At 39.8% G+C, this 27,875-nt stretch overlaps 1 protein-coding gene across 5 annotated transcripts in view; it reads left to right on the plus strand.

Moving 5' to 3' along the window:
* The window catches only part of LOC120537442 (H(+)/Cl(-) exchange transporter 5), an 80,180-nt gene that overhangs the window by 13,921 nt on the left and 38,384 nt on the right, over positions 1–27,875 (plus strand). For 2 of the 5 annotated variants that reach the window (XM_039766378.1, XM_039766379.1), the window contains exons 2-4: positions 1,972–2,133; positions 23,750–23,901; positions 24,723–24,822. In XM_039766378.1, the coding sequence (XP_039622312.1) occupies positions 1,989–2,133; positions 23,750–23,901; positions 24,723–24,822 (397 nt within the window). In that variant the 5' untranslated portion in view covers positions 1,972–1,988. Of the gene's footprint in view, positions 1–1,971; positions 2,134–21,619; positions 21,801–23,749; positions 23,902–24,722; positions 24,823–25,527; positions 25,580–27,875 lie in introns of those variants that run through there. The other 3 variants (XM_039766380.1, XM_039766381.1, XM_039766382.1) reach the window with 3 other exon arrangements.

Below are 27,875 nucleotides of genomic sequence, written 5' to 3' on the forward strand. Positions count from 1 at the left end.
TGCAGGGGACTGAAAGTAATCTGTAAAACCCACTAGTACCCCACCCTTATTAGTAAGATGCTGGTGCAATGTGGAGTGGAGTTCTGCGTAGATAAATGTTAAGTTACTCCAATATCAGCACCAACCCACTGATATAAGAACAATAAACTGACCCTGTTGCTGCCCCACTTCCTAATAAATTAATTTAATTAACCAAGTATTACAACATAGTAAGTTTGCATTTCTGTATTTAAAAATGGGCAGCAACAGACTCCTCGAAGTGAGCCATCCTTCTGTATCTGCCTAAATGAATTTGGATACATGTTATGAAAATGGTAGCTACTCTGTGCTTCTCTAATAGAATGGAAATAGAGGCAGCTTATGAAGTTCTCTGAATGTTACCCTTCAAAAAAATATCCTGTAACAAAAATCCTGCCTCTTAATAGCATTGTTTTACTTCAGATACACCTGACGGTGAATTATTCACACATACTGAAAATATGTAACATTGAATTTGAGACCTACATTATATACAGTAATGTTCCTCTTAAGCCATTTTGCCACGGGTAACCCTATCTGGTGTACACATCTGCATACAAAAACGTTTTAAGGATCATTGAATTATTGGAAAGGATATCAACCTGTAGCCAAGGATACCAAAGGCCTGCATCACTCCTGTTTGCAAATTATGTTGTCCATTTGCTTTATCGAACTGTGATCTCTGGACCCTACAGGAAAATTTCACAGAGGAGTGTGATTCGGTTGCTGATGAGAATCAGCACCACCAAATCCTCAAGGGAAAATAGTGACAAATACGGGCTGAGCAGCTGCCCCAAGTGTGCAAGTTCAAGTACCTTTGGGTCTTGTTTGTCAAGTGTGAAAAGAGATGATTATGAGATTGGTGCAGTTATTAGTTTGTTCAGGTGAAGTGGGAATCAAGTCCCCTGGCTGAAACGTTTGATTTATCAGTCAGTCTGCACCCCTACCCTTGTCTGGGCAATGGGTTAAAGAATGAAGTGAGGAAGTAAGCCGCCAAAATGAACTTCCTGTACCAAATTACTTCACTTATTCATCATGACCGGGTGTGAAGCTCAGGCAATATGAGAGGACCGTGGATTAGAAGCTTTTTATTTTCCAGATTGAGTGGAAGCAAATTGTGCATATAGGTTGTGATGGTTTGGGCATTTATTTAGGATTCCCTTGACACCTTCTGCAGGGGGTGTCCACTGGCAGGAGACCCAGGAGCAGACATACACTTTGCTAGATGGACTATACATGTCTTTTGGTCAGGGAGCATTTGGAAATTCCCCAGGAGGTATTGGAGGAAGTTGCTGAAGATGGGGTGATCTAATCATCATAGCACAGCTTGTTGACACTGCAGTGTTCCTTAGGATAAGTAAAGTGAAAATGATGATATCAAAATATTTTAGATCCTAAGCCATGTATCTGTTTCATGGCAAATATAACCAAGCACTTTTTAGCAGCACATGATATTTGATAATAACCCCGAACTACACATCTTACTTTGACTTGACTATTTTCCAGTAGGTAATTTTTGCGTCACAGCATCAAGCATTTTCTTTCAAAAATGATACCAGGGGTGTTAAACCTGCTTTCCTATTGGGGGATAGCGCAAACCCCATCATCATCATCATCCCTCTTTGTAGGAACGTGTAGAAGTTTTTGCCAGACTCAATCTGCATCATTAAAATTTTGCACTATACTTGATTCCACAAAAAAAAAAAAAAACGAGTTGTCCTAAAATTGTGGGTAATTAATGAATTCCTGTGGGTGTGGAGATATCCTAATAAGATTAAGTCTAGTAAAATTTTGGCAGCAGTAAAGAGCACAAAAGTTTGAGCTTTTCTTTTAACATTGTGCTTTTCATAACAAGTTCTATCCCAAACCATTTTATAAAGACTGAAAAGCATCCCAGTTGGCATGTTTTGCAGTTACATAGGCTTGTCATTTCTATTGTTTGATTAATTGCAGGCAATTAACTGGCAAGAATGTATAATCATGGCTACCGCAGAGAAAGCTTCAACAGCACACGGAGTGGGACCAGTGATGAGGACATGGTGGAGATAGCTGGAGCCACTTTGGATTTTTCTGTGACAGATGATGTGCCTCCACTGGAAAATGCTGCTTCAGAAGGTAGGCATTAAAGCCAACCATCATGCCTTTCTTTTTCAAGGTCTGAAGTGATAAGCAGTTATTTGTTCTTTATCGAGTTCTTGGATTGTGTTTTCGATTTGCAGTGTTTCAGTGTCTGTGTTACGACCACACCACACTCCTTGATGGCAAACAGCGATGGGGTTATCTGTGTGCTTTATCATTTTATTAATTCGAAAAATTCACAAGAGATGTAAGAAAGTATCACTGAATATTCATCAAAACTAAAATAAAAACCACTGACCTTGTTCATCCCATTTTGTTTTCTTTTCAAAATAAAGCATTCTTCAAAAACCTGGCCACAGCTACAAACTCAATTGTCCTTTAGGCTAAAAGTCTTGCCTTTGAGCTTCCCATCCACCATTGTATTTAACAGCTTCAATGCCCAAAATAGTCAAGATGCTTATATTTCTGAGATTGGTGCTTTCAATCTTGAAAGGTCTTTTTTTTATTTTCTTCCTAAAGTTGGACATTATGATTTCTGCTCTTCTGTTTAAAAGAAAACAGAGGAAGAATGATGGGGTACTGTTTTCTCAAACAAAATTCTCTGTCTCTTACCTTATCTCTCTGTTTCAATGGTAATTTTGTCACTTTTCCCTTTTGGAGTTTGCTGGCCAACTTTTTTAGGACTCCAACCATAGTGCTGGTTTTTGAGAGATGGCGTTATTTTTAGCTTTTGAGCTCCATGTTCAGCAGTACTCCTGACAGTGTATGTCCACATCTCACAAATAACAACATATTTACATCAAATTGCATTTCTCAGTGTCAGTTTCTCTTTAAAAGCCGTTCAAGGTTTGATATTTGACAATTTAGTTAATGTTGCAAAAGTCGGCTAAAGCCTAGCCAAAACAATGAATTTTCACATAAGCTATACATTAAATGTCCAGCCCACTGCTATCTCCTCCCAGTGTCTCTTAATCAGTACAGCAGGATTTACTCTTCATGTCGTTTACTATTGCAGATATGGAGTTTGCAGTTGTAATGCTGACATTGCATCCTTGTTTACTCTTGGTGGAAATGCAAATTATGGTGGAAATCTGTATAGGCATTTAAACCCACTTCTTACATGCTGGAGCTGCTAACCACAAGTACCTCATATGGCATATAAAAAATCTGAATAAGACTAGCCTTTCACCAAATAACCAGAGTGCATGCATTGCTCAAAGCCATTCCCATAGAGATCCTTATGTTTGACATTCATGGTTGCACAGTGGCCACCACACTTCTAGATGGGGAAATGTATTAAAAAAACACTTATATTTTTTTTTAATTTAAGTACATCATTTTTTTTTAATTGTTTAGCTACCACTCAAATACTCATGTGTGCCATTAGTGACATTTAGTGAAAAGAAATTAAGGTGGCATAGTTTGGTTGTTAATCACTTTTCTGTTCCCGCAGTGGCTTTCACTACCCCTAACTGTCTTGTTTGATTTTTTTTTTTTTTTTATAAAGTGGGTTTATTAGCAGAAGAGTGGAAATTTTACAGATTGATTTTTTTGTCATGTATACAGAGTACAGTGAAATTCTTTCTTACACATACAAATCAGCACGTAACATGCCACCACTCTCCAGTTCAATGATTAGCTGACTCAAACTGTCTTCCTTACTTTATATAAATGTACCTCACAATTTTGTATAACAGGTTTGGGGTTGTTGCCTTACCGCTTCAGTTTAAATTCTGACCCAGTCACTCCTTGTTTGGGTGGGGACAAACAACACTAACTGTGATTGACATTCAGTCCTGTCCACAGCTGGCTCCTACCTTATACTAAATATAGCCAGGGTATGCTCTGGTTCTCTGAGCCTTTTAATGAATATGCAGTTTTAACAAATGGAGGGATAACTCTGTGATGGCCAGTACAATTTTTTGTATACTGTGGTGTATTGAGCTGGTAACATCACTTGAAGAGAGGACTAGCGAATTAGAAAGGTGATTCAGAAGGCAGGCTCTACTATGGGATGCACTCTTGACTGCCTGGAAGTGGTAGTAGAGAAGATGATTAAGAAAATTAGGGGGCTGTGCCCCCTGCTTGCTTCGCTCGCCCACCCCTGGTTTTGGTTAACCGGATATACAATTTTAAGAGATTGCTATTTTCATGGGATTTGTTACATATGTATTGTTTTGACTTTTACTTTAAAACTTTAATTAAAAACGATATTTGGAATTAACTTTTCTTCAAGATCGCATTGAATTTTGATTCCATGTTTGGACTTGCATCATCACAATGTAACATATAACTGCCTGTGAGTAGATATCGTTTCTGTCTCTCTAATAAATAAAATGACTTTTTCAAATGCTTGTCCATGCTCTTTCTTTTTCGCTTAGTCGTTCTCCTGATAAAATTTATAAGAACTGCGAGCACAGGAATGTTTCTGCCAAAAGCATTCACACGACTGAGGTTAGATGACCGTGGTCTTGTTTGAAAACAGTTGTAAGTAAGGCGTGACTTGAAAGAATCTCATGTTAAAAGTCTCCGTCTCACGGGACTTCATTCCGCCTCAGCGTTTTTGGAATCTTTTAATTCTCGCTGGCAACATGAATTAGATGATCTACAAGTCTCCAACTTAAAGTTTAAATCCGAACAATATATTCAATCTCTTTTCGCTGTTCCGTTATTTCCCCGAGTAATAATTTCTGTTTGCGCCAATGCGATCTTTCCTATCCTTTTTTTGAGACTTTCTAATTTTCATACTTCCATTATCTCTAGCCTGCTCTGCATGTTTACCACGCCAACATTTTTTAATTCTTTACGGCATTCTACTTTGCCATCTATTCTTTGTCCTTTATTTCCAGCCCTTGGCGTGGACTCGTCTCACGGGATGTAGAAGTGTTTCTCCAAGAAAATCACGTCTCGTCTCCTTCCAAGATTTTTTTTCATAATAGAGAGAAACTGATAGCCATTATGAGCAATGCTGCACAACCTGTATAACATAAACTGAGGACTTTCAGCCAAGAAGTTTTCGGCAGACGTGCATCTGGAAATGGTCCTTGGTCTCATTCATACCTGTGGCAATGCACCTGCACCACATCTCACTTTGACTGTGCGGCATTCTCTTTAGCTAAGCAAAGTTAGAAGTTTTCTACTTTTTTTTAGTAAATGTTGTGTGTATTGGATGGGGTATGTTGTTTTGTGTTAATAGTTTTTGTTTTGTGAGCTTTGGAAAAGTTATTTGTTAGCATACTCTCTATCTAGTGATACTGAACCATCCATCCATCCAGTGCGTACAACCATATAATTTTAAATGGTATTCAATGTTAATCAATTAATCCTGTATAAATGAGCATACTCTGTAATGAACTGGCCCCAGGGGTGGCTCCTGCCTGCCATGCAAAGGCTACTGGAAGAGTGGTGGTAGTCCTGATATTAAATTACAGTTAGTGGCTTCTTTAAATGAATGGGTGCATGCATAAATTTGAGTGTTCCAGTGCTATCTTGCTTTTTTCTTATTCTAGGAGTTCCCTGTCATCTTCTATGCTGTACGGTTTACCTTTAGTTCGTATGTTTAGCTCACTGCGCTTTCTCCAAGTCAGATACTATTTAAGCAGGCTGAAAAGGATGTGTACCACTTTCACATTTGTGCATTTCTCTGCTTTCCTAATTTATCTACTTAAGTGATCATTTTCAGTTCTCTTTATTATCATACACTTGGCGATACTATTCTTCGCTGCTGCAGTTAGTGTTAGACCTTGTAGTGCTTGGGCTAGAGCAGTTTGCAAATTGAACCGAAATGAGTGAGTACTTTCCTCTGTCTTTTGAATTTGAGAATGAAAAGCTGTTTTCAGACAAAAGATTGCCTCAGAATTGGTATATTACTGCATTTCTTTACAGCCATTCCCTTAACTAGAAAGTACACTTAATAACTTTTAGTTTAGATATTATGAATTCATTAGCTACTGCAATAATGATAATAAGGATTTCTGCGATATCAGATATTGGTGTCTTGTGGGCCAGATTCAGTCCAAAGTTACTGGTCCAATCAGATTTGAGCATTTTAATATTGGTCCTTATGTATTTGGAAGGCCATTCAGTTCAGTTGATGTTTCTTTGCAAGTTTAGAAATGGAAGGACTCTTCCTTCAGATTTAAATCGACCACAGAATATCCAAGATCAGCTGACCATTTTCAGCAGGGACAGCTGCATACCTTGTTTCTGCAGTTGGGACATTTTGGATAGTAGAGCAGAACTCCAGTTTTTATGTCTTTTTGGCCTAAGTCATGCTTGAAGCCTAGCATTCCATTAGGTGTTTGCTTGGCTTTTTGCATCAATCAAGTAAATGAAGGTTGCTTGTAACAAGTAAACTGGCCTGTATGTTAGTGTTTAGAGGTGAGATCTTGGCCACTTCTTCTCCCCTAATATTTTCATTGCTAGATAAATTTTAGTCTTAAAGTGTCACCGTCATTTAAGTTTAGGTTTATTGTCATGTGTACTCAGTACAATGAAATTCTTACTTGCATGCTTCCTCAAAACAGTGGCAGTCTTTCAATACCAACAAAAAATGCATAAAATACAAGTATGTACAGTATTTATAAGAAAAAAAATTCCATATCAGCTAACATATTTTTTGTCTTGTGTACAAAAATGCAATTGCCTTACATTCCTGTGTGCCATAATAAAGGGCAATGCCCGGTTGGTCTTACATTCTGACTGGGAAGTGAAGTATGCTGAGCTTGTGTCATGGATCACCCAGCTGTAATTAGAGGAAGCTGGAAGGAGTTTAATACAATACATAAACTATCCGTATATGGCCTGTAGAGGTCATTTATAGTATACAGTTTCATCTAAACCATTATTGAAGGTGCAAAAATAACAGAAAGCATATCACATTTGGTGCATGTACAGTAATTTGTTGTGGCTAGGTTATGACAAATGTATTTTGAGATATTTAAGGTAAGGCTATGACTGTGGTTTTAAGGTGAAGTAGTTCTGCTCACCAATACCGGTCCCAGAGAGTGGTGACGTGCTGCATGTCGGTTAGCCCATGCAAATATGAAAACCTATAAACTGTGAGTGACTTCTAAAAATGGATAAATGAATGGAGGTCTAAAGTACATTTTACAGTGGGGTTTCCTTTAAACGTGTTTTATCTTTTGACTCCTCTCAAATGAATTGGACCCCAAAGTAATAAAACTGGGGTCAGACAACCTGATCTTTTCAATTGTGGAAAATGAAGGAATTCTTTAATTTTAATAAACAGAGGAATTGCACATGCACTCTTTCCAAGATAAGTCATTTTTTTCCCAGCAAACCAATACTTAAAAGCAGTGTGATGATTTGAAGTATTGAATGTTACTGTCTCAATATGTGTTTGAAAGTCTGAGTTAATTTTTTAATATGATGTAAATAGAACATGTAATAAAAATAACAAGTGAATTAAGAATTTACTGATTTTTGTATTTAAAAGAAAAAATAATTTGAGTCTGTGGTGGTTTCTTGTGAAAATAAATAAAAATGCCTAAATTTGAAGTGGGTGCACATCAGCAGACTTGTCATTTGTTACTCTTGTATCTCTTTTGCTTTTTTTTTTTTTTTTTTTTTATTATATATAAAATACCCCAACTTTTTTTATTTCAGCTCTGGGCTTCCAGGAAGTGAGCTGATAGAGAAGGTTGGCAGATGAAAAGCAGCTGCTTCTAATTATAGTAATGACAGTAGTACTTAAATTTTACATCGCACTTTTCTAACTACTCAAATCTCTTTACATAGACATTGAAGAGCCACTTCAACCACCACCAATGTGTAGCATCCACCTGCATGATGGGACAGCAGCCATTCTTGTGCTAGTATGCTCCCCACACATTCGCTATTAGGTGGTGATGGCGAGAGAGAGAGTGTTAGTCAGTTAGAGACAGGGGATGATTACTGGTCCTGGATGACCAGACCATGGTGGGGGATTTAACCATGACATTGGAAAACACCCTAATCTTTTTGAGTAGGATTTTGTTTGTGGCCACAGATTCAGCACCTCGGTTTTATGTCTTATTTGAAAGGATGCCACCACTTTTTACAACACAATGTCCAAGTCACTGCACTGTGGCATTGGGATCCACACACATAATACTAGAGGTTGAGTTCTCCCAATAGCCTCACTAACTCCTCATGCTGTACCAACCCAAGCTTCTTAGCCGGTCTCCCATGCAGGTACTGGCCTGGCTCAAATATGCTTAGTCTCAAGTGAATTACCCATTCTACAGTGCAGGTGTTATAGCTTCTAAGTCATGTCTAAAATCCTTCAGCACAACCTACCAATAAAACCTTGGAAATGTAAAGACCTTGTGCTAGCCTTAAACTCCATACTGATTGCATTTGATATCTGAATCACAGAGCTGTCAATTTTAAGGAACTAAAGTCAGTTTTAAAACACATTATATATGCAAACTTGTTAATTTTTTTAGTCCACTAATTTCATGTGTAGTGGGATTATTGCAACAGCAGTTATTGACATTTTGAGGTCCAGATGGCACAGAATCCTACAGAATAAGCTCAAAAACCACAGCATTTATTCTTGACTGGCAGCTTTGACTATGTGGTTTTGAAAGAGGGTAATACCTAAAATATGCAAATTATTTATTATATATGCTAGTTTTTATTCCTGCTTACCAAAGGCAAAAAATGTAGTTTGATGCAAACTTCAGCCACTTTTGAAAACCGAGTCTTTCAAAAACCTGATTTTCCTGAACTTAATATGCCAAATGACGTTTAATTTACTTCCTCCACAGAATAGAAATGTTTGTTATTTGTTTTTAGCAAGTAAGTGCTACATTTAAAAATCATGATGTTTTCTTTGTAACTTGTTCAGAGTAAGTTGCTACCACAGGGCACATCAAATGCCTGTAATGTGACAGTAAATATCAAAACCAGAATTATTTTTGATGGTTGTTTGAGGAAGCAGTAGACACACATCTAGATCAAAGTCAACTTTATGCTTTGTAAAGAAATGTTTCATCATATTTTGCTTTGCTACTCATTTTGGTGTATATCGTGCTGATATTCATCCATCCATCAGTTTTGTAAATTTCGTGCTGCATAATTTTACCTGCAGTGGTGGTAAAATGCAGCAGACATTTGTGGAAGAGACTCCAGTTCATTGCAGGGCACATATGCATGTGTTCCTGCTGATCAGGCCAATTAAACTAAGCATTTGAATCTTTGGGATGCAGTGAGAAAATCTACTTAAAGCAAATGAGTAGACTCCATATGGATAGTGACCAGGCAAGGAATGGAACCTGAGGTATTCAAGCTGTGATACAGCCATATTAAGCCCCCAACATGTGACCGATCAGACTTGCAGGCAATGGAAATGGTGTAGCTCAGTTTAATTTTATGTTGAGCTCTTCAGAAGCACATGCACAGCTGTAATGGAAAGAGTGAGAGGCATGTGGAAGAAAATCCAGCAGCCATTTTCCCCCCATTCTGACTTCTAAAGGAGTCACTCATGCATTGAAAGGAAAAGTAAATGATAGCAGTGTGTGTAGTATGTTATATTGGAGGGAGACTTGGTTAATTAAGGGGGGGGCATAAAGCTAAAAATGGACAGAGATCAGAATAATCAGTTAGGTGGTGGGGTGAGAGGTGAGTTAAGATAAAGGCGCTGTGTGGAGGCAGCAGGTGTTCTGTTGTGGATAAACAGTCTATGATCTTTGCATGGGGAGCAAAAGGTAGAGGATAATTGAATGAAGTGGTGCACAACGATGAAGGTGGAGTGGATGAGGCCAAGGAAGATATGGTTGGAAGTGGTTTCACTTGATGTGAAAAGAATAGGTCTCATCCCAAAGGATAGTTACAGCCATGGAGAGTGGATAATAAGGGTCTGAGGGGTAGCCAGTTGAGTAAATGGCCTTCAAACCAGAAGTGATAGTGATGATATACTTTATAACAGCATTTTTAAGAGTTATGGACTTGTTGACCTATTACAGAAACACATTTGACAATTAACCTGATACATTTCTTTGTCATGTAGAAATAAAAGAATACCCCCAAAAACCTGTACACTCTGCTTATGATTTGAGATGAGGTTTGAAACCCAGTATTGTGAGTTGCACATTTATAATTGGTTGTGGACTGCTGCAGAAATATGGAATTCTGGAAAGCCATTTTTTAAAGTGCTTATTAGTTGTTCTTGACGATTGCTTATTAGTGTTCACTTTACACAGAACTGAATACATCAGTATCACATGCATGAAGTATAGCCTGGGGGCTAAGGCATTAAACTGGAAGCCATGAGGCCGCAGGCTGAGTCCCTTCCATTGTCTCACATTGTAACTCTGTACGAGCCACTTCACTTTCCCTAAGTAATCAATTGTACTAAATTCATATACTTACTAGGGGGTTCCCCCCACTCGCTTTGCTCTCTAGCAACTTAACGTCTCTGCCACTCTTGTCTAGTCTTTGCTCGATCAGCTCCTGGCTTGCTGCCGTGCCACGTGATTTGCATCTCACACAGTGCTTCAAACATTTAAAAGCCTGTACAGCAACTGTCCTACTCTTTTGTTTTATTTCCGGCCCTGGTCTAATCTTTTGGCACAATGTCCTGTCTCGCAGGAGGCAAGTTCTTTTAGTAGTATAATTTAAAAAGAGAATAAGCATCTGAAAATCTAACAACATCTCATTAAAGTTCGATAAATTCTGGAACGAGTGATGCCAAATATATATTAGAATTAGAATTAGAATTAGAACAATCTAGACGAGAACAGGCCATTCAGCCCAACAAAGCTCGCCAGTCCTATCCACTTGCTTCCTCCAAGAAAACATCAAGTCGAGTTTTGAAAGTCCCTAACGTCTTACTGTCTACCACACTACTTGGTAACTTATTCCAAGTGTCTATCGTTCTTTGTGTAAAGAAAAACTTCCTAATGTTTGTGCGAAATTTACCCTTAACAAGTTTCCAACTATGTCCCCGTGTTCTTGATGAGCTCATTTTAAAATACAAGTCTCGATCCACTGTACTAATTCCCTTCATAATTTTAAACACTTCAATCATGTCACCTCTTAATCTTCTTTTGCTTAAACTGTAAAGGCTCAGCTCTTTTAATCTTTCCTCATAATTCAACCCCTGTAGACCTGGAATCAGCCTAGTCGCTCTTCTCTGGACCTTTTCTAGTGCTGCTATGTCCTTTTGTAGCCTGGAGACCAAAACTGCACACAGTACTCAAGATGAGGCCTCACCAGTGCATTATAAAGGTTGAGCATAACCTCCTTGGACTTGTACTCCACAGATCGTGCTATATAACCTAACATTCTGTTAGCCTTCTTAATGGCTTCTGAACACTGTTTGGAAGTTGATAGCTTGGAGTCCACTATGACTCCTAAATCCTTCTCATAAGGTGTACTCTCGATTTTTCGACCGCCCATTGTGTATTCAAACCTAATATTTTTACTTCCTATGTGTAATACTTTACATTTACTGACATTAAATTTCATCTGCCACAAATCTGCCCAAGCCTGTATGCTATCCAAGTCCTTCTGTAATGATATAACGGATTCCAAATTATCTGCTAATCCACCTATCTTGGTATCATCTGCAAACTTAACCAGCTTGTTACTTATATTCCTATCTAAATCATTTATATATATTAAAAATAGCAGCGGCCCTAGCACTGACCCCTGTGGAACACCACTCTTAACATCGCCAGTTCTGATGAGGTTCCTCGCACCATCACCCTCTGCTTCCTGTGTCTGAGCCAATTCTGCACCCATCTAAAAACATCACCCTGAATTCCCACTTCTTTTAACTTGATGCCCAACCTCTCATGTGGCACCTTATCAAATGCTTTCTGAAAGTCCAGATAAATAATATCATAAGCTCCACTTTGATCGTATCCTTTTGTTGCCTCCTCATAGAATTCCAACATGTTAGTAAAACACGACCTCCCCCTTCTGAACCCATGCTGACTGTTCAGAATAACTCCTGTCCTTGTCATGTGTTGCTCAATCTTATCCTTAATAATTCCTTCCATTAATTTTCCTGTGATGCTTGTTAAGCTTACTGGCCTATAGTTGCTTGGATCTGCCCTGTCACCCTTTTTATATAATGGGATGATATTTGCCATTTTCCAGTCCTTTGGAATCTCTCCAGTGCACAGTGACTTCCTAAAAATATGTGTCAAGGGTTTATATATGTACTCACTAGCCTCCTTAAGAACACGAGGATAAATATTATCTGGGCCTGGTGATTTGTTTGATTTCATCTTATTTAATCTGAGCAGCACTTCTCCCTCTACAATTTCCAAATCCCTCAGTACCTCCTTAGTAGTTGTGTTTACCTCTGGCAGGTTATCCACTTGCTCACTTGTAAACACCTCAGAAAAATGTAAGTTTAGGGCATCTGCTATTTCATTGTCTGTATCTTTTAATTCCCTTTACTATTCCTGATGAACTTGACCTCCTCCTTAACTGTTCTTTTACTACTAAAATACTGAAAGAATCTCTTGGGGTCTTCTTTCGCCTTATCTGCTATATTCCTCTCCAACTGTCTTTTAGCCTCTCTGATATCCTTCTTAATGGTTGCCCTCATTTTCTCATACGCGCACGGTTCTCTTTGCAGTCATTAGTCTTATATGCCTTATACAGCAGTTTTTCCTTTGCAACTTCTTTTTAAATCTTTATTAATCCATCGTGGAGATTTTTTAGTTTCCTATTACTTCCAAATTTAGGTATGTATCTGTCCTGCATTACATGTAAAACATTTTAAACCTGTTCCACTGCTCCTCGACTGTCTCCACATTTAAAAGCTTATCCCAGTCTATCCTACTTAGACTTTGTGCATCTGCTCAAAATTAGCCCTACTAAAGTTCAACTTAACAATTTTAGTCTTTGCATCTGTACTCTTACAAAATACTGAGAATTGTATTACATTATGGTCACTTGACCCTAGTGGTTCAATCACCTCTACACCCTCAATTCTATCCTGATTATTACAGAATACTAAATCCAGATAGGCTTCACCCCTTGTTGGTGCTTTAACATGCTGTGTTAAAAACAGTCGCTGATTACTTCTAAAACTCCTGCTCTTGTGCTCCTCCATCTGTAAGGTTATCCCAGTTAATATTTGGATAATTAAAGTCCCCATGACTATAATATCCCCTGTAAACTTGCCTTTTGATATTACTAAAAGATGTGTGTTGAAATTACTGTCTGAATTGGGTGGTCTATAACACACTCCTAAAATGAGACCTTTTTCCCTAATATTTTCCAGGCGAAGCCACATGTCCTCACTAAGATGGGGCTCATCATCCAACTGAAGATGACTTACATTTAATTCCTGTTTGGCATAAACAGCAACCCCACCTCCTTTTCTGTTCTGTCTATCCTTCCTAAAAATGTGTATCCCTCTATGTTACACTCATCCCCATCTTTGTTATTTAGCCAGGTTTCCGTTATTGCTATAATATCATAATTGTGCTCTGCTACATACAACTCCAACTCACTTACCTTATTTTTGATACTTCTAGCATTAAGGCAAGCTATTTTTAATGTGTTAATCCTTCTATCTTTACGTGTTTGCTTAAAATTTACATTACTATGCATTTTTATTTCTACACCATTGTTTGTTCTTCCATGTATAGATCTAAATCTGGCCTGTCCTAAACTCCCTGCCCCCCCATTCCCTAGTTTAAACAATCCTCGACTAGCCTACACATACGCCTCCCCAATACATTGGTGCCCCTCCGGTTCAGATGTAACCCGTCACGGCGGAACAGGTCCCATCTGTTCCAAAAGGAGTCCCAATGCCCCATAAACCTATACCCTTCTACCCTGCACCAAGATTTGAGCCACGCGTTAAGCCTTCTAATCTCCTCAATCTTACCTGGACTGGCGCGTGGCACAGGCAGAACTTCGGAGAAGACTACCTTGTCAGTTCTGCTCCTCAGCTTGGTACCTAACTCTTTGAATTTGGATCGCAGAACTGACAGACTACCCTTATGTATGTCATTTGTTCCAACGTGGACAATGACAACTGGATCCACCCGCTCTGGCCAAGAGCCTATCCACCCTTCCAGGAGGTCTCCCACCTGTGCTCCCGGAAGGCAACACACCGTCCGAGACTCTCTCTCTCTGGAGCACACCTGCGCTTCAATCCCCCTAATGATTGAGTCCCCAACTATCACTACCTCTCTCTTTTTGGGAACTGGTTTTGAGGTGGCCCGTTGGGGCTCCTCAACCCTGCCTACCACCTCAGAATTATCAGAGTCACCGTCCAGCTCCGCCAGGACATGATAACGGTTAGACACTTCTAATTCTGGGGTTGATGCCCCCGGACAGTGTGCACCCTTTACCTTACGCCTTGCGACCGTGACCCACCTATTCCTACCTGTCTGGTCTGGAATCTCCTCAGCGCCACCTTAGGGGTGCACACTATCTCTAAAGGACACCTGGGCCAAGTCCGCCAATTCTCTATTACAACGCAGGTCAGCCAACTCCTCCTCCAGTTCAGCGACCCTGAGCTCGAGGTGCTGGATCAGCTGGCATCTCTTGCAGATGTAGCCCTCATAGACAACTGGCTCTTCCAAACCATCATCTAAAAAGTCCAACATCCAACAGGACTTGCATTGCACTGGCCTCATTATTAAAATTTGATTTGATTTGATATATATATATATATATATAATATAATATAATACACTGCTCAAAAGAATTAAAGGAACACTTTTTAATCCGAGTATAGCATAAAGTCAATGAAACTTATGGGATATTAATCTGGTCAGTTAAGTAGCAGAGGGGGTTGTTAATCAGTTTCAGCTGCTGTGGTGTTAATGAAATTAACAACAGATGCACTAGAGGGCAACAATGAGATGACCCCAAAACAGGAATGGTTTAACAGGTAGATGCCACTGACATTTTTCCCTCCTCATCTTTTCTGACTGTTTCTTCACTAGTTTTGCATTTGGCTACAGTCAGTGTCACTACTGGTAGCATGAGGCGATACCTGGACCCTAGAGAGGTTGCACAGGTAGTCCCAACTTCTCCAGGATGGCACATCAATACGTGTCATTGCCAGAAGGTTTGCTGTGCCTCCCTGCACAGTCTCAAGGGCATGGAGGAGATTCTAGGAGACAAGCAGTTACTCTAGGAGAGCTGGAGAGGGCCATAGAAGGTCCATAACCCATCAGCAGGACCAGTATCTGCTCCTTTGGGCAAGGAGGAACAGGATGAGCACTGCCAGAGCCCTACAAAATGACCTCCAGCAGGCCACTGGTGTGAATGTCTCTGACCAAACAACCAGAAAGACTTCATGAGGGTGACCCAAGGGCCCCATGTCCTCTAATGGGCCCTGAGCTCACTGCCCAGCAGCATGCAGCTCGATTGGCATTAGCCATAGAATACCAGAATTGGCAGATGCACCACTGGTGCCCTGTGCTTTACAGATGAGAGCAGGTTCACCCTGAGCACGTGACAGAAGTGAAAGGGTCTGGAGAAGCCATGGAGAACATTATGCTGCCTGTAACATCATTCAGCAAGAGCAGTTTGGTGGTGGGTTAATGATTGTCTGGGGAGGCATATCCATGGAGGGTCACACAGACCGCTACAGGCTTGACAAAGGCACCTTGGCTGCCATTAGGTATCAGGAAGAAATCCTTGGACCCATTGTCAGACCCTATGCTGGTACAGTGGCTCCTGGTGCACGACAATTCCTGGCCTCATGTGGTGAGAGTATGCAGGCAGTTCCTGGAGGATGAAGGAATTGATACCATTGACTGGCCACCACACTTTCCTGACCTAAATCCAATAGAACACCTCTGGGACATTATGTTTTGGTCCATCCAATGCCACCAGGTTGCACCTCAGACTGTCCAAGAGCTCAGTGATGCCTTGGTCCAGATCTGGGAGGAGATCCCCCACAACACCATCTGTCATCTCATTAGAAGCATGCACCGATGTTGTCAGGCATGTATACAAGAACACAGGGGCCATACAAAGTGCTACGTACAATTTGAGTTGCTGCAATTAAATTTTGGCAAAATGGACTAGCGTGCCACATAATTTTTTCACTCTGATTTTTGGGGTGTCTTTGAATTCAGGGCTCTGTAGGTTGATCATTTTCATTTCCATCAAACGATGTGGCATCCTTTCGTTCCTAACACATTACCCAGTCTATATCAGTATAGATATCCAGGAGTATTTCTTTTTCCCATTGAGATCTGATGTGTTTTCAAAGTGTTCCTTTAATTTTTTTGAGCAGTTTATATAGGTTTTAAACTAAGCCCGATTTTTAAAGCATGACAAAAAAAAGTATATACAATATATAGAGAGAGTAGACAGACAGTATTTAGATGTTGTTCGCTAAATGTCTGCACTGCTTTGTGATAATCCAGTTTGACCTGATATATTTTCAGTTTAAGAGAGCAATAACCAATCCATAGAATTCAGCTATCCATTGCCAGAGTCTGGTCTGTCTGAGTCTTTCGCACCTACTACACTGGCATCGTACCCAACTCTCACCCCTCGTCTTGCAGCTTTTGAGCCCACCAGACGGCCCCACATCATCATTTCAGGCTGAGCCCGATCAGGCTATGTGAGTTGCCTGACGACCACCAGGTGCATGCTGCAATGAGAGCTGTGTCTGAGTACAGTCCAGCTCATTCAAGGCTGCATCCTGTCACCAGTCCTGTTTGTGGTTTACATGGTTAACATATCAAAGTGCAGGTGTCCAGTTGGTGAGACTAGGGGTAGTATGATGATGTCCCCTCTGCCTCATCTGACCGTGACCTTTGGCATGCACTGAAGTGATTCGTTCCCAGGAGTGAAGCAGCTGGGATGATGATCAGTACCTCCAAGTCTGCGGTCATGGTTCTCTGTCAGAGAAGAGGAGCCTGCTTTCTCCAGTTAAGGAGTTCAACTATCTCAGAATCTTTTGTGGATGCTGTACTGGTGGTGACAAGGGAGCAGAGTCTACAGACGAAATTCTCTGTTTTCCGTCAGTCTACATCCTTGTTGTCAACTTATGATTATAAGATGTGGGTAATGAGAAAAAAATGAAATCACAAGTACAAGCCGTAGAAATGAGATCTCTTCACAGGGTGGCTCGTCTGACACTCCATTTTAGGGTGAGAAGCACATGGATTCGAGAGCCTTAGAGTAGAGTTGCTGCTACTCAGGATTGAGGGGGCCAGCTGAGCTGTTTTGGGAATGTCAAAAGGAATCCCCCTGGGCAGTTCCCCCAGAGCTTTTTCTGTGCACATCTCACTGGGCAGAGACCCTGTGGCAACTCCGGGACATGCTGGAGGGATTATATATCTAAGCTGGTTTGGAAATTCCTGGGAATTCTCTTGGAATCTGGAATCTATAGCTGAGGACAGGGAAATCTTGGCTGACCTGTTTAACCTGCAGCCACTGTGACCCTTGCCAGGAAAGCTGTTAGCGGTATATAAAAAATGAATTGACAGCTCATAATCATCATGTCATTTCCTCTATCTTCTTTTTCAGTGTGAGAGAGAAAGACGCAACATTCCTCATAAATGGGGTGCAATTGTGCGGCCTACTGGACACACATACAGCTGTACCATCCTGACACAGGGTGGCCATTTAATGGTACATGGCAGCTACTTTTTAGTAAGACCATATGAACACAAAGAAAATCTGTAGAACACTACCTCAGTGTTACATTGTTAACCACAGATTGGAAACAACAATGAATTCAGTTACAGCTTTTATTTTTGTAATTTTCCTGTAATCTGAAACTGTGGAGTAGATTGCAGTCTGGTCAGGCACCATTGTGAAAACCGGCTTATGGTGCAGTGTGTGCAGCTCAAGCAGTGGGTTAAAAAATAGCCTTAAGCAGTTTACCTTTAAAAATAAATAGAGCAAAATTCATCATAACTGGAATTTTCAAATAATAAACTGAATATACTAGTTGACTCGCATGACTAAAGAATGCTAAATGAAAACTTTGTATATATGTTTATATATATACACACAGACAGATGTAGTATATTATGTTGTTTACTGCAAATGGCTTAAATTTTTGCTTCAAGGCATACGTTTTTTTAAGAAAAAAGCTTCTATGTAGTCTGTAAACAGCATTTTAAATGCTTTCTCCTGTGGAGCGTAACAGTTCACTTAGCCCTGCTGATTGGCACAGAGTCAGTTCTTATGCTGTTCCATTATGAAAAAAATGTACGTTATGCTCTGTTGCAGTAGATATAAAAAATATTCTTGCTGTGTAAGAGCTTTATGGTGTTTGTGGAATATGGGGAAGGTTGGTCACAGCTCAGTGGCTTCTACATAATAAGTGATCAGTACCTTTTGTACCTTTTGCAGAGAGCAGTGCATAAAGCACACTAGAACAAAATGCATTTCGAATGCAGAGAACAAAGCTAATGAAAGGAGGCAGTGGGAAGTCAAAATATACAGCATTAAAGTAAACGAAATAGGAGCTGTTTGGTAACGTGGAATAGTACTTAAAGAGGTCCAGATGTGATCAACAGCCTCACTGATTGCCGCATATGGTCTCCAGAGATGATTGTGACTAGCAGCATTATCCTTGAAGGCAGAGGAGCCATCATAAATAGCTAACAGCAAAATTAGCACATTTCTTTGGGACTGTGCTAGGAAAGGGCCATTCCCTGGTCTAGCTCCCTATTCAGGGCTGTGTCCTGCCTTGTGGATAGAGCTGCCAGGGTGAGTTGTGGTCCCACTACCCTGAATTGAATTAAGTGAGTTTATGAATGAAATGAGATGCCATGAACCTGGGGTAGTGCCCTCAGTAACAGGCTCAGGAGCCAGATTTAGCTGATGTTCTTTTATGAGCTGACGGTATGCAGCCACTTAAGTCTGAACAATTGGGGCTGGCTTTTGAAGTGACAGCCTTTAGCTTTAAATATCTTGAATAATGTGAACCCGGTCTCGTGTCTTACAGTTAGCTAACCATGATCCCTCAGCAAAATTGTCAAGAAGATTTTTAATAAGTAGGCCATTTTAGTCACTGGTCTGATTTGCATTATTTTTCCATGCACTGTTTTTAAAAAAACTTACTTTAGTAAGGATAGGGAGACTTGAATGTGACTGGTAGGTGATTTGTTCAGTTTAATTGCAGTTGTATGTAATTTGTTCATTTGTCATCATAAGCTTTTCAAATAAGTAACCACAAGAAAGTTTACTTGGATATCTTTCCAAGGACTGTGGATGTGACTGTTTGCTGCAAGTTGAAACATTTAGAAATAGGTGATATTGTCTAGTTGGTCATGTGAAGCAGCAGACATTTTTAGGTTACTTTGTAGTGTGACAGATAGGGGGCGCTGTCGTCCCCTTGAACCTTCAGATCAGTCGCCAGACACCAGGTAAAAGTCTAAATATTGACTTTATTAATATTACACAGTGCACAAAGCACCCTCCTCTCCACAATACTCATTAAAAAATACAATTACTACTCAATAAACAATCCTCCACTCCCAGACACGCTGCCATCCTTCCACCCAGCTCAGCTCCATGTCTGGGATTTCCCATCGTCCTTTTATAATCCATAACCCAGAAGTGCTTCTGAACCAGCAGTCCATGTGACTTCCTAGCACTTCTGGGTCAGATCCAAAATCTTCTTTTCATCCTGGAAGTACGTCATTTCTTCTGTCACTGTAATTAAGATGTACTTCCGGGTTAGAGGTGACTTGGAGGTCTCCGAGCCTCCCTGCAGCCTCTCCTGGTGGGCCTGACGTTATCCAGCAGGGCTGTACAGGAAAGTCCATGATGCCCATGCTGGAATTTGGGGCATCTTGATGTCACAGGGATGGCTCCCTCTGGCGGCTTGGGGGTATTGGCCGGGATGAATGTCCGGCCATAGTCCACAGTAGTTACTGTATCCTGCCTGCATGCATTATGTTTTCCTTGTTTGATTCCTTCTCCCTGGGCCTGTAGTGCCATCTTGTGCTTTTATACCAGGATATACACAACAGGATATTAACAGTTGCTTATATTCTTGTTTATATTAAAAAAAATCAACAGACCAAATGCTATCCATCAACCAACTCTTCAGATTCCAAACCTTTTTTTCAATAACACCATTATTGACAGCTATAATCCTCCCTGAGTGCAACACAGCTCGCTGCAGTCACTCCATTGCAAGTCATGCTCACTTTTGTACCCTGAGTTGCTCACTCTTTGTCGGATTCGACCATTAACCTAACAAGAACAATTAGGAAGACACTGAACCACCTGGAGAAAGCCCACATAGACACAGGGAAGTGTACTCCTGTCCATGGAGCAGGGACACAATATTGGTAATCAATAGGTCACTATGCCGGTGTTGTCCAAATTTTCAAATTGATTTGGGATTTTGATGGTCAGGGTCAAGAACTGGCTTTCAAGGGGATGCATAGCTGTCACTCTCTTGTACTGTGCCATTTTACATTCACCAGCTGACAGCTGGAAGCTGCGAAGATCTCCAGAGTACCTGGAGGAAGCCAACAAAAACACTGGGATAAGCTATAAACTCTTAACTCAATAGTGAGAGGAGGATGGAACTAGAACCCAGTTCCCTCCAGCAGTGAGGCAGTTAAACCAACCACAACACCACTTTAATCTCCTGCTGTAAATCCATCCATCCATCCATTATCCAACCCACTATATCCTAACTACAGGGTCATGGGGGTCTGCTGAAACCAGCCAACCTCAGGGCGCAAGGCAGGAACAAACCCTGGACAATGCGCCAGCCTGCCACAGGGCGGGCACACACACATACCAAGCACACAATTGGGACAATTTAGAAACACAAATGCACCTAACCTGCACCTAACTGTGGGAGGAAACCGGAGTACCCAGAGGAAACCCACGCAGACACGGGTAGAACATGCAAACTCCACGCAGGGAGGATCTGGGAAGCAAACCCGGGTCTCCTAACTGCAAGGCAGCAGCGCTACCCACTGCGACACCATGCTGCCCTAAATCCATCTATCCATTCACTAATTCATCAATAGGTGCTTGTTCTTGCTGTACCCCTTACAGTATAGGACACACACAAACCCGCTCGTATGGTTTCAGTTAAAAAGTTAAAAGTTGGAATGTGGAAGGAAATTGGATTACCCAGAGAAGTTGGGTCAGGACTCAGAGACCCATGTCTCCTGGCCAGTGATACAGCAGGAATACCTAATCTAGAACCAAAAGAAATCAATGTTTATTTTATTTAGCATCTTTTATGGTGATCCACAGTTCTGACATTTTACACAGAAAAGAGCTTTTTTGTTATCACTTTACAATTTCTGTACAGCGAGTTTGGAGATTGCATGACCACCCACTCGATTCCCATCCCTACTAAACATTTAAAAATATAGTGTTCTTTATTTAGAAAGCTGTTTCATATAGTATTACCTTGAAAAAGGATACAGTACTTTAAAAATAAAGGTTGATATAATTGTGAATAAAACTTTGTCAGCCCCTGACTAACTGAACTAACAGCCAGTTACTAATGGAGTCTAGTGTGTGCTGTGATGTCATCCACTGCAGGGCTGACCCTTAGAACATCACAAGCAGAGAGCAGGTGAGGAGCGGCGAGTGAGGCATCTAATGAATTTTAGACACATGTGGAACAGGGGGCACTGGACTCGGAACACAAGTCAGTCCAGATGGTTTTTATCGTCCGGAGCTTAATAACTAATTCAGCGCATTTTAGCAGAGAAGAAAATGTGTAATGACTGGGGGTCAGCGTAACAACAATATGCAAGGTAAGGGGGGAGGGGTGCTACTTGAGAACCTTGGCCTTACACAGCGAGAGTAATGAGTCAGCTATTGGAATGCTGGGCGATGAGAAGAAATACTCCGGTATGTGAGTGGCAGGCAGCGCTGCACTCTTTGCTTCTCTTTTTCAGATTTTTTTATGCAATTTAAGTAGCTGCTCTGTTATCATGGCTTTCTAAACACTGGTGGTCTCTCTTACATTCTTAATGTAACTTGAAGCTGCACATTTGTTTGACAGTTCATGAAATCAGATGCTGTTGGTTAGACTAGTCGGGATTTCTTGAGTGGAAGAAAAACATATAAACTGAAAAAGGGTGGCCTTATGGGCCTGATGTGAGCTGCTAGAGAAAATTAACTTGATTTATTTTTTGATAATATGCAAGTTTACATAGATTGGTAGCTTTACATTTGGAATTCATCTGACATGGACCTATTGTTAATATATTTGCAGTTTTGCTTTTTTATTCTGTGTAGATGATCAGAGTTTTGCAGTGGGACAGTATCATGCATGCGTGCTGTGAGTTTGTAGGAGAACCCTTGCCAATTTATGTGGTGTTGCTCAAGTGGTATCTAGGAAATTGGCCTGTCCTATATGTTGCTTTAATTTTTTGGGGTTCTCAAAAAGAATAAAAGTTTGTGTGTGTACACCTCTAGCATTCTAACTTTATTCTTCTTTTATCTGCCCATATTTATTAATTATTTTTCTTGTCATTAAATACCCATTATTTTACTTACTTGATTATGAAATTATATTATATAACACATGACAATAATATGTCTATAAGCTTATCATTTATTCCTTTCAAGTCTATAGTCTGTTTTAATTGCAGTGGATCCATGGCAATAGCACATTTTTGATGTAATGCCTCTCAATTCCAGGATACAATCAAACACATCCAGTCATCCAAGGTCAGCTTACAGACCTCCCATGACCTGAAAGCATGTCTTCAGACAATAAAGCAAGCCAGAATATATGGAAATGACCTGCAAGAGCACGGGGACTTTGTGCAGTGTTCATGTGGAAGGCACCTATTTTTGAAGTTGAACCAGAACTCCAGTGATCTGAAGTGGCAACACCAATTTCTGCGCCTCCATACAACAGTTCATATCTTTGTTCATTAATTGTTTGTGTCCTTTCGCTTTATTACACATAACTTATTTATGGCCTTTAATGTAGTGACTTCTTTATATTTGTGGATTTATTGAGTTAATGCAAATTTCTGCTGAGAATTTCGTGTAAATAGACCCGTTAGAAAAATATTTACTGAAAAAAGCTTCACTTTCAATACTTTGTTCACTGTATGTCGGCAGCATTGGGCACAAGCAGGAATCAATATAGAAATATTACCATCCTTACCTTTTATCTATCTTAGCTCCATTCAGGATCACAGGAAGCCTGTACACATTCTGACAGCATTGGGTGCAAAACAACCACCAAATGTGGATAGTGAAGTAAAAATAATCTCTCTATCCATGTAATGCATTGATAGAAGCAGGCAAAAATGTCCCCACACCAAAACAGTAGAGTTCAAAATAAATCAAACGTGCATTTCACTGCTTTGGCTCATAAACTATGTGTCGTCGTATTGTTCCAACATGCTGGATATAATTTTAGTTTGTTCCAAAACTGAAAAGTTAATTTTAAATCCTCACTAACATTATGGGCAATTTACCAAAAAGTTATCCACTTCAGGACGGTTGGGCGCTGTCTGTCCTTGCATTTGATGAGTACGGCACAAACCTACAAAGGATATGGTGTTGTATATTCACACTCAATTTACTGTACCAGCTTGCCATTAGACTAGAGAGGAATCCAGCATTCCCAAGAGAACATAAACACACATGATAAATGAGGGGAAAAATGCTAAAATATATTAAACATAAAAACAATGAGGGTTAGCCCTGTGATTAATTCTTTTATTTTTTTCCTCTTTAGGCCATTCTACGCATAATGGTATTGGTGCAAAAGAAGCCAGCAAGATGATGGATTTCCTTGATGAGCCCGTCCCAGGGGTGGGAACCTATGAAGACTTCAATACAATTGATTGGGTCCGAGAGAAGTCAAGGGATCGGGACAGACATAGAGAGGTGAGTACTTGGGCAAATGAGTGCTTAGTGTTTGCAGTTTATAGTGCCTTTCTTTATTCAGCAATGCATATGTTTTATATATGGTATGTGACTTGCTCTGTAACATTTTTCAGCTTTCTTTTTTAATGCTAGTAATTTATTATTAATTTTTAGCTTACTATAATCTTCATTTTTTTGCACCAGAGAGAAACAATTGCATGTATCCATTTCTTAAAGTGAATGCTGCGGTTGACCAGCCACAATGAGGTGCATCAAATAGCTTCACTTGTTCTTTCACAGAACCCACAATTTGTAAAGTCCAGCGACCTAAGTGTGTTTTTATCATTTTTTAATTGCCTGTGAAAGTTTGTTATTGGATCCTTCCACGAGTTTAGAAATGCAGTAACAATCCATTACTGTGCAACACTATTTTAAGGGCCATCTGCACATGCAGTAGAAAACTGATTGTTGCATGAAGCAGCTGATGAAATTAGGACATTTCTGGTTTTGTTTTGTTCGTTTTATGTTAAGTTGTAATACTTTTCGGGCAACCATTACTGTACAGTTGGTACATATGGAAAAACACGTAACAAAAGTGAATATTTCTGTATAGCATGCAATATGTAGCACGCATTCTAGCCTCTGATTGTGTTTGGAGACCAGTATTTAAAAGGTGAAAAAAAAGTATGAAAATGAGACTATGGTAGATGATCAAGCCATGTAAAGCCTAAACAAGCTGAAAAGAGAGCATTTAGGCTTTTAAGGTGGAACTTGAGGACTCAACCCAAGTACCACGGTAAAGAAGGCTGTTTTAATGACTTAATTTATTTGCTTTGGCCTAGATTGCAAGTAAAAGCAAAGAATCCACATGGGCACTTATACAGAGCATCAGTGATGCTTTCACCGGCTGGCTGCTAATGCTACTAATAGGCCTCCTAGCGGGTAAGATTTACTACTATTTAGTCTCATCATCCCATGCTCAGGAAATGTCTGTTACTGTTTTGCAGGTTGGGGAAAAAAAAGCACTACTAAAAGCTATAGTACATGAACTTTGCACTGAGGAATTATGTGCTGCTGAGACTAGAGTAAAACAGGAAAATAACATTTGCAGATTAGTGTTCAAGGGTGACCGTACATATACTGTAGTTTTACGACCATCTATTCAATAAAGTATCCATCAATGAATAAACAAAATATACATTCATGTCAGTCTTCTTAAAAAGCAGAGGTCCACCTATAAGCTAAAAATTCTTTTAATTATCACAAATGTAGTATAGCTAAAATACAGTGAGAAGCAACAATGAATTAATATTTTTTTAATCTGTATTTAAGGTGAATTATTAGACAAAAGTACACAATGTCAGCTTTTTATTTTTAGGCAATATTTTACATACAACAAACAATATTGAAAAAATATTAATTCCTCAGATCCAGCTGAGCAGAAGTATTGGGACAAATTAATCTGAAGCAAAATAAAGTTGGTTATAGTATTTGTTTACATCCCCTATACAGTGGATATAAAGTCTATGTACACAAATGCAACCAGGTCTTTGTATGACTTCTTTTTTTTTTTTTCTTTTTGACTGAACAGTTTCTGATTTGTTTTCTCCTTCTTTGTCTAGATTGTAATTTTGCAATAAAGATGGAATACATTCTGACAGGATTTTTCTTGATTTCAAAACCTGCCATTTTGGCAAGGGTGTGTAGACCTTTTATATACATTGTTTATGTTGCAATAAATGCCCTAAGTGTGTTAGCCATTGACATCACAGACTCTTAATTCAATTTAGCATGCTTTGCCAAGCCTTTATGGCAGACTTATTGAGTTGATACTTATTTTGGAGTTTTCCAGACTTTTTTGTTTCCTCTTCATTTGGTGAAATGCATTTTCCATTGGGTTTAAATTCAGAGACTGACTTTGCCACCTCATTATTTTCTACTTCTTTCTAAAAAGTAAAAAAAGTGCTTGTGCTTGGTTAGGCGGGCACTGTCTTTCAGGTCCTGTCTTGCTGTATTATGAACCACCTTCCAATGAGTTTGGAGGCATTTGGTTGGATTTGAGAAAATGTTTCTGTACTCATCTACTACTCCTACCATCAACCTTTACATCACTGATAAAGAGCAGTGAGCTAGTTCTGAAAGCTGCTGTGCATGCCAAACCATGACACTGTTTTCCCCATGCTTCACTAACTAGTATGCTTTTCACACTTTTCCATTCCCATCATACTGGTAAAGTAGCAGGCCATTTACCATCTCATTTGTCTTGATGTAGAACCCTTTAGGCTCATCTTTGTACTCCTTAGTGAGTTCTAGGCTGGCCTTTCTGTTCTTTGTGAAGATGAGCGGTTTGCATCTTGTATGTTGAATACTGACACATTCACCCTGGCACCCATAAACCATTTTTTATTTCTTTGGATGTTGGTTTTAGGTTTCTTTTCACAGCTCTATCAATACTTCTATCATCGGCTGCTGTGGTCTTTCAGGGATAGCCTGCTGATTGCCAATTGCTCTTACCACCACTGATTTTCTTATTTTCAAAATATTCCTTACTGCTAATTTTGGAATAGCCAGTTGTTTTTCATTCACTGGTTCAGGTTGCTATTTGCTTTAATCTCATTTTCAGAATTGCTTGCTTTTCTCTCATAATCAATTTTCTAGTTTTCGTTTTGTTATGAACCTTTGATGTCAACATCAGACCCTCAATGCAAACTCCAATGACTACAACAAGCCCTACATATTTCAAGCTCTTTTATGTGCTGATAATTAAGCTAACGCCTGAACAGTGTCATTCGTTTGTCCCAGTACTTCTGCTCAGCTAGAATTGGGGGAATCTCCAGTTAACTTAATGCACATTTTGATGCGACTCCATGAAATCATTAATAAAGCCCTGAAAAGACATGAGGATTGCATGCATGCAAACTCCTCACAGACTGTGACTAAGCTCAGATTTGAACCCAGCCTTGGAGCTGTGAAGCAGCAGCACTAACCACTACTCTGCCATATTTAACTAGTATAATTAAAATGAATAATACAATTATACCATTTTAAAGTAGACTCTTATTGCATCTAAATATAATGTATCACTCAAATATTTTTTTTTCTTCAAGATGAACATATTAAAGAATGATGTGCTAGTTCTCCAGTGATTACAGTTTCAAGTATATAAACTGATCAGTACAACAGAATCACCACTTTAATTAAAAAAAACGCTCTGTTCAATAATACCAAGAACTTCAAAGTATACTTGACAAATTTTAAAAGTTCCATTTGCAATTCAAACAGAGGTCTGGCACAGTGTTCATGATTATGTTTATTTTCCTAAGAGCAGCCTGCTGCATATATCATCCAGATTTGCAAGTCCATCAGTCTTGTTTGCCACTGCAATAGTTGTTGTTCTCGTCTTATTTTTTGAAACCACTTTTCCTGGTAAGGATTGCAATGGCCGCAAGCCAAGCATGTCGGTCCAGAATTCCATGTCCCCAGCTGCAAATCCCAGCTGTTCCTGGGGAATTTGCACAGATTTCCCAAACCAACTGAAAGATTCTATCCATCCTTCATATCCTGGGTCTTCTGCATGGTCACTAACCACTGTGATATTCCTGGAGCAGCCCTTGGGGGACCAAACAAGGGGCATTTTTACAACATGCCCAAACTACGCCCACTGAAACAGGACAGGAGACCGGAAAAGCAAGGAATCTGCTCTGAGACCCTCCCATAACACTGAGCTTCTAATCCTATTATGGAGTGTTAGCCCAGCCACCCTGTACTAAGCCAGATTTCTGCCACTTGTCCTCACAATCTCATTCTTTCAATCATTACCAATAGCTGATGAGGACAGGGATTCAGATTGCACAAGGAAAACTGAAAGTTATCTTTAGACTCAACTTCCACTTCACCACCACAGGACCACTACTTCTGCTCCAATCCAGTTGTTGATTCCTTTTTTCCATCACTCATGAACAAGATCCCAAGATACTTGAACTCTTTCACTAATG

The sequence above is a fragment of the Polypterus senegalus genome, chromosome 10 (assembly GCF_016835505.1).
Source record: "Polypterus senegalus isolate Bchr_013 chromosome 10, ASM1683550v1, whole genome shotgun sequence".
In the NCBI taxonomy this organism is placed as follows: domain Eukaryota; kingdom Metazoa; phylum Chordata; class Cladistia; order Polypteriformes; family Polypteridae; genus Polypterus; species Polypterus senegalus.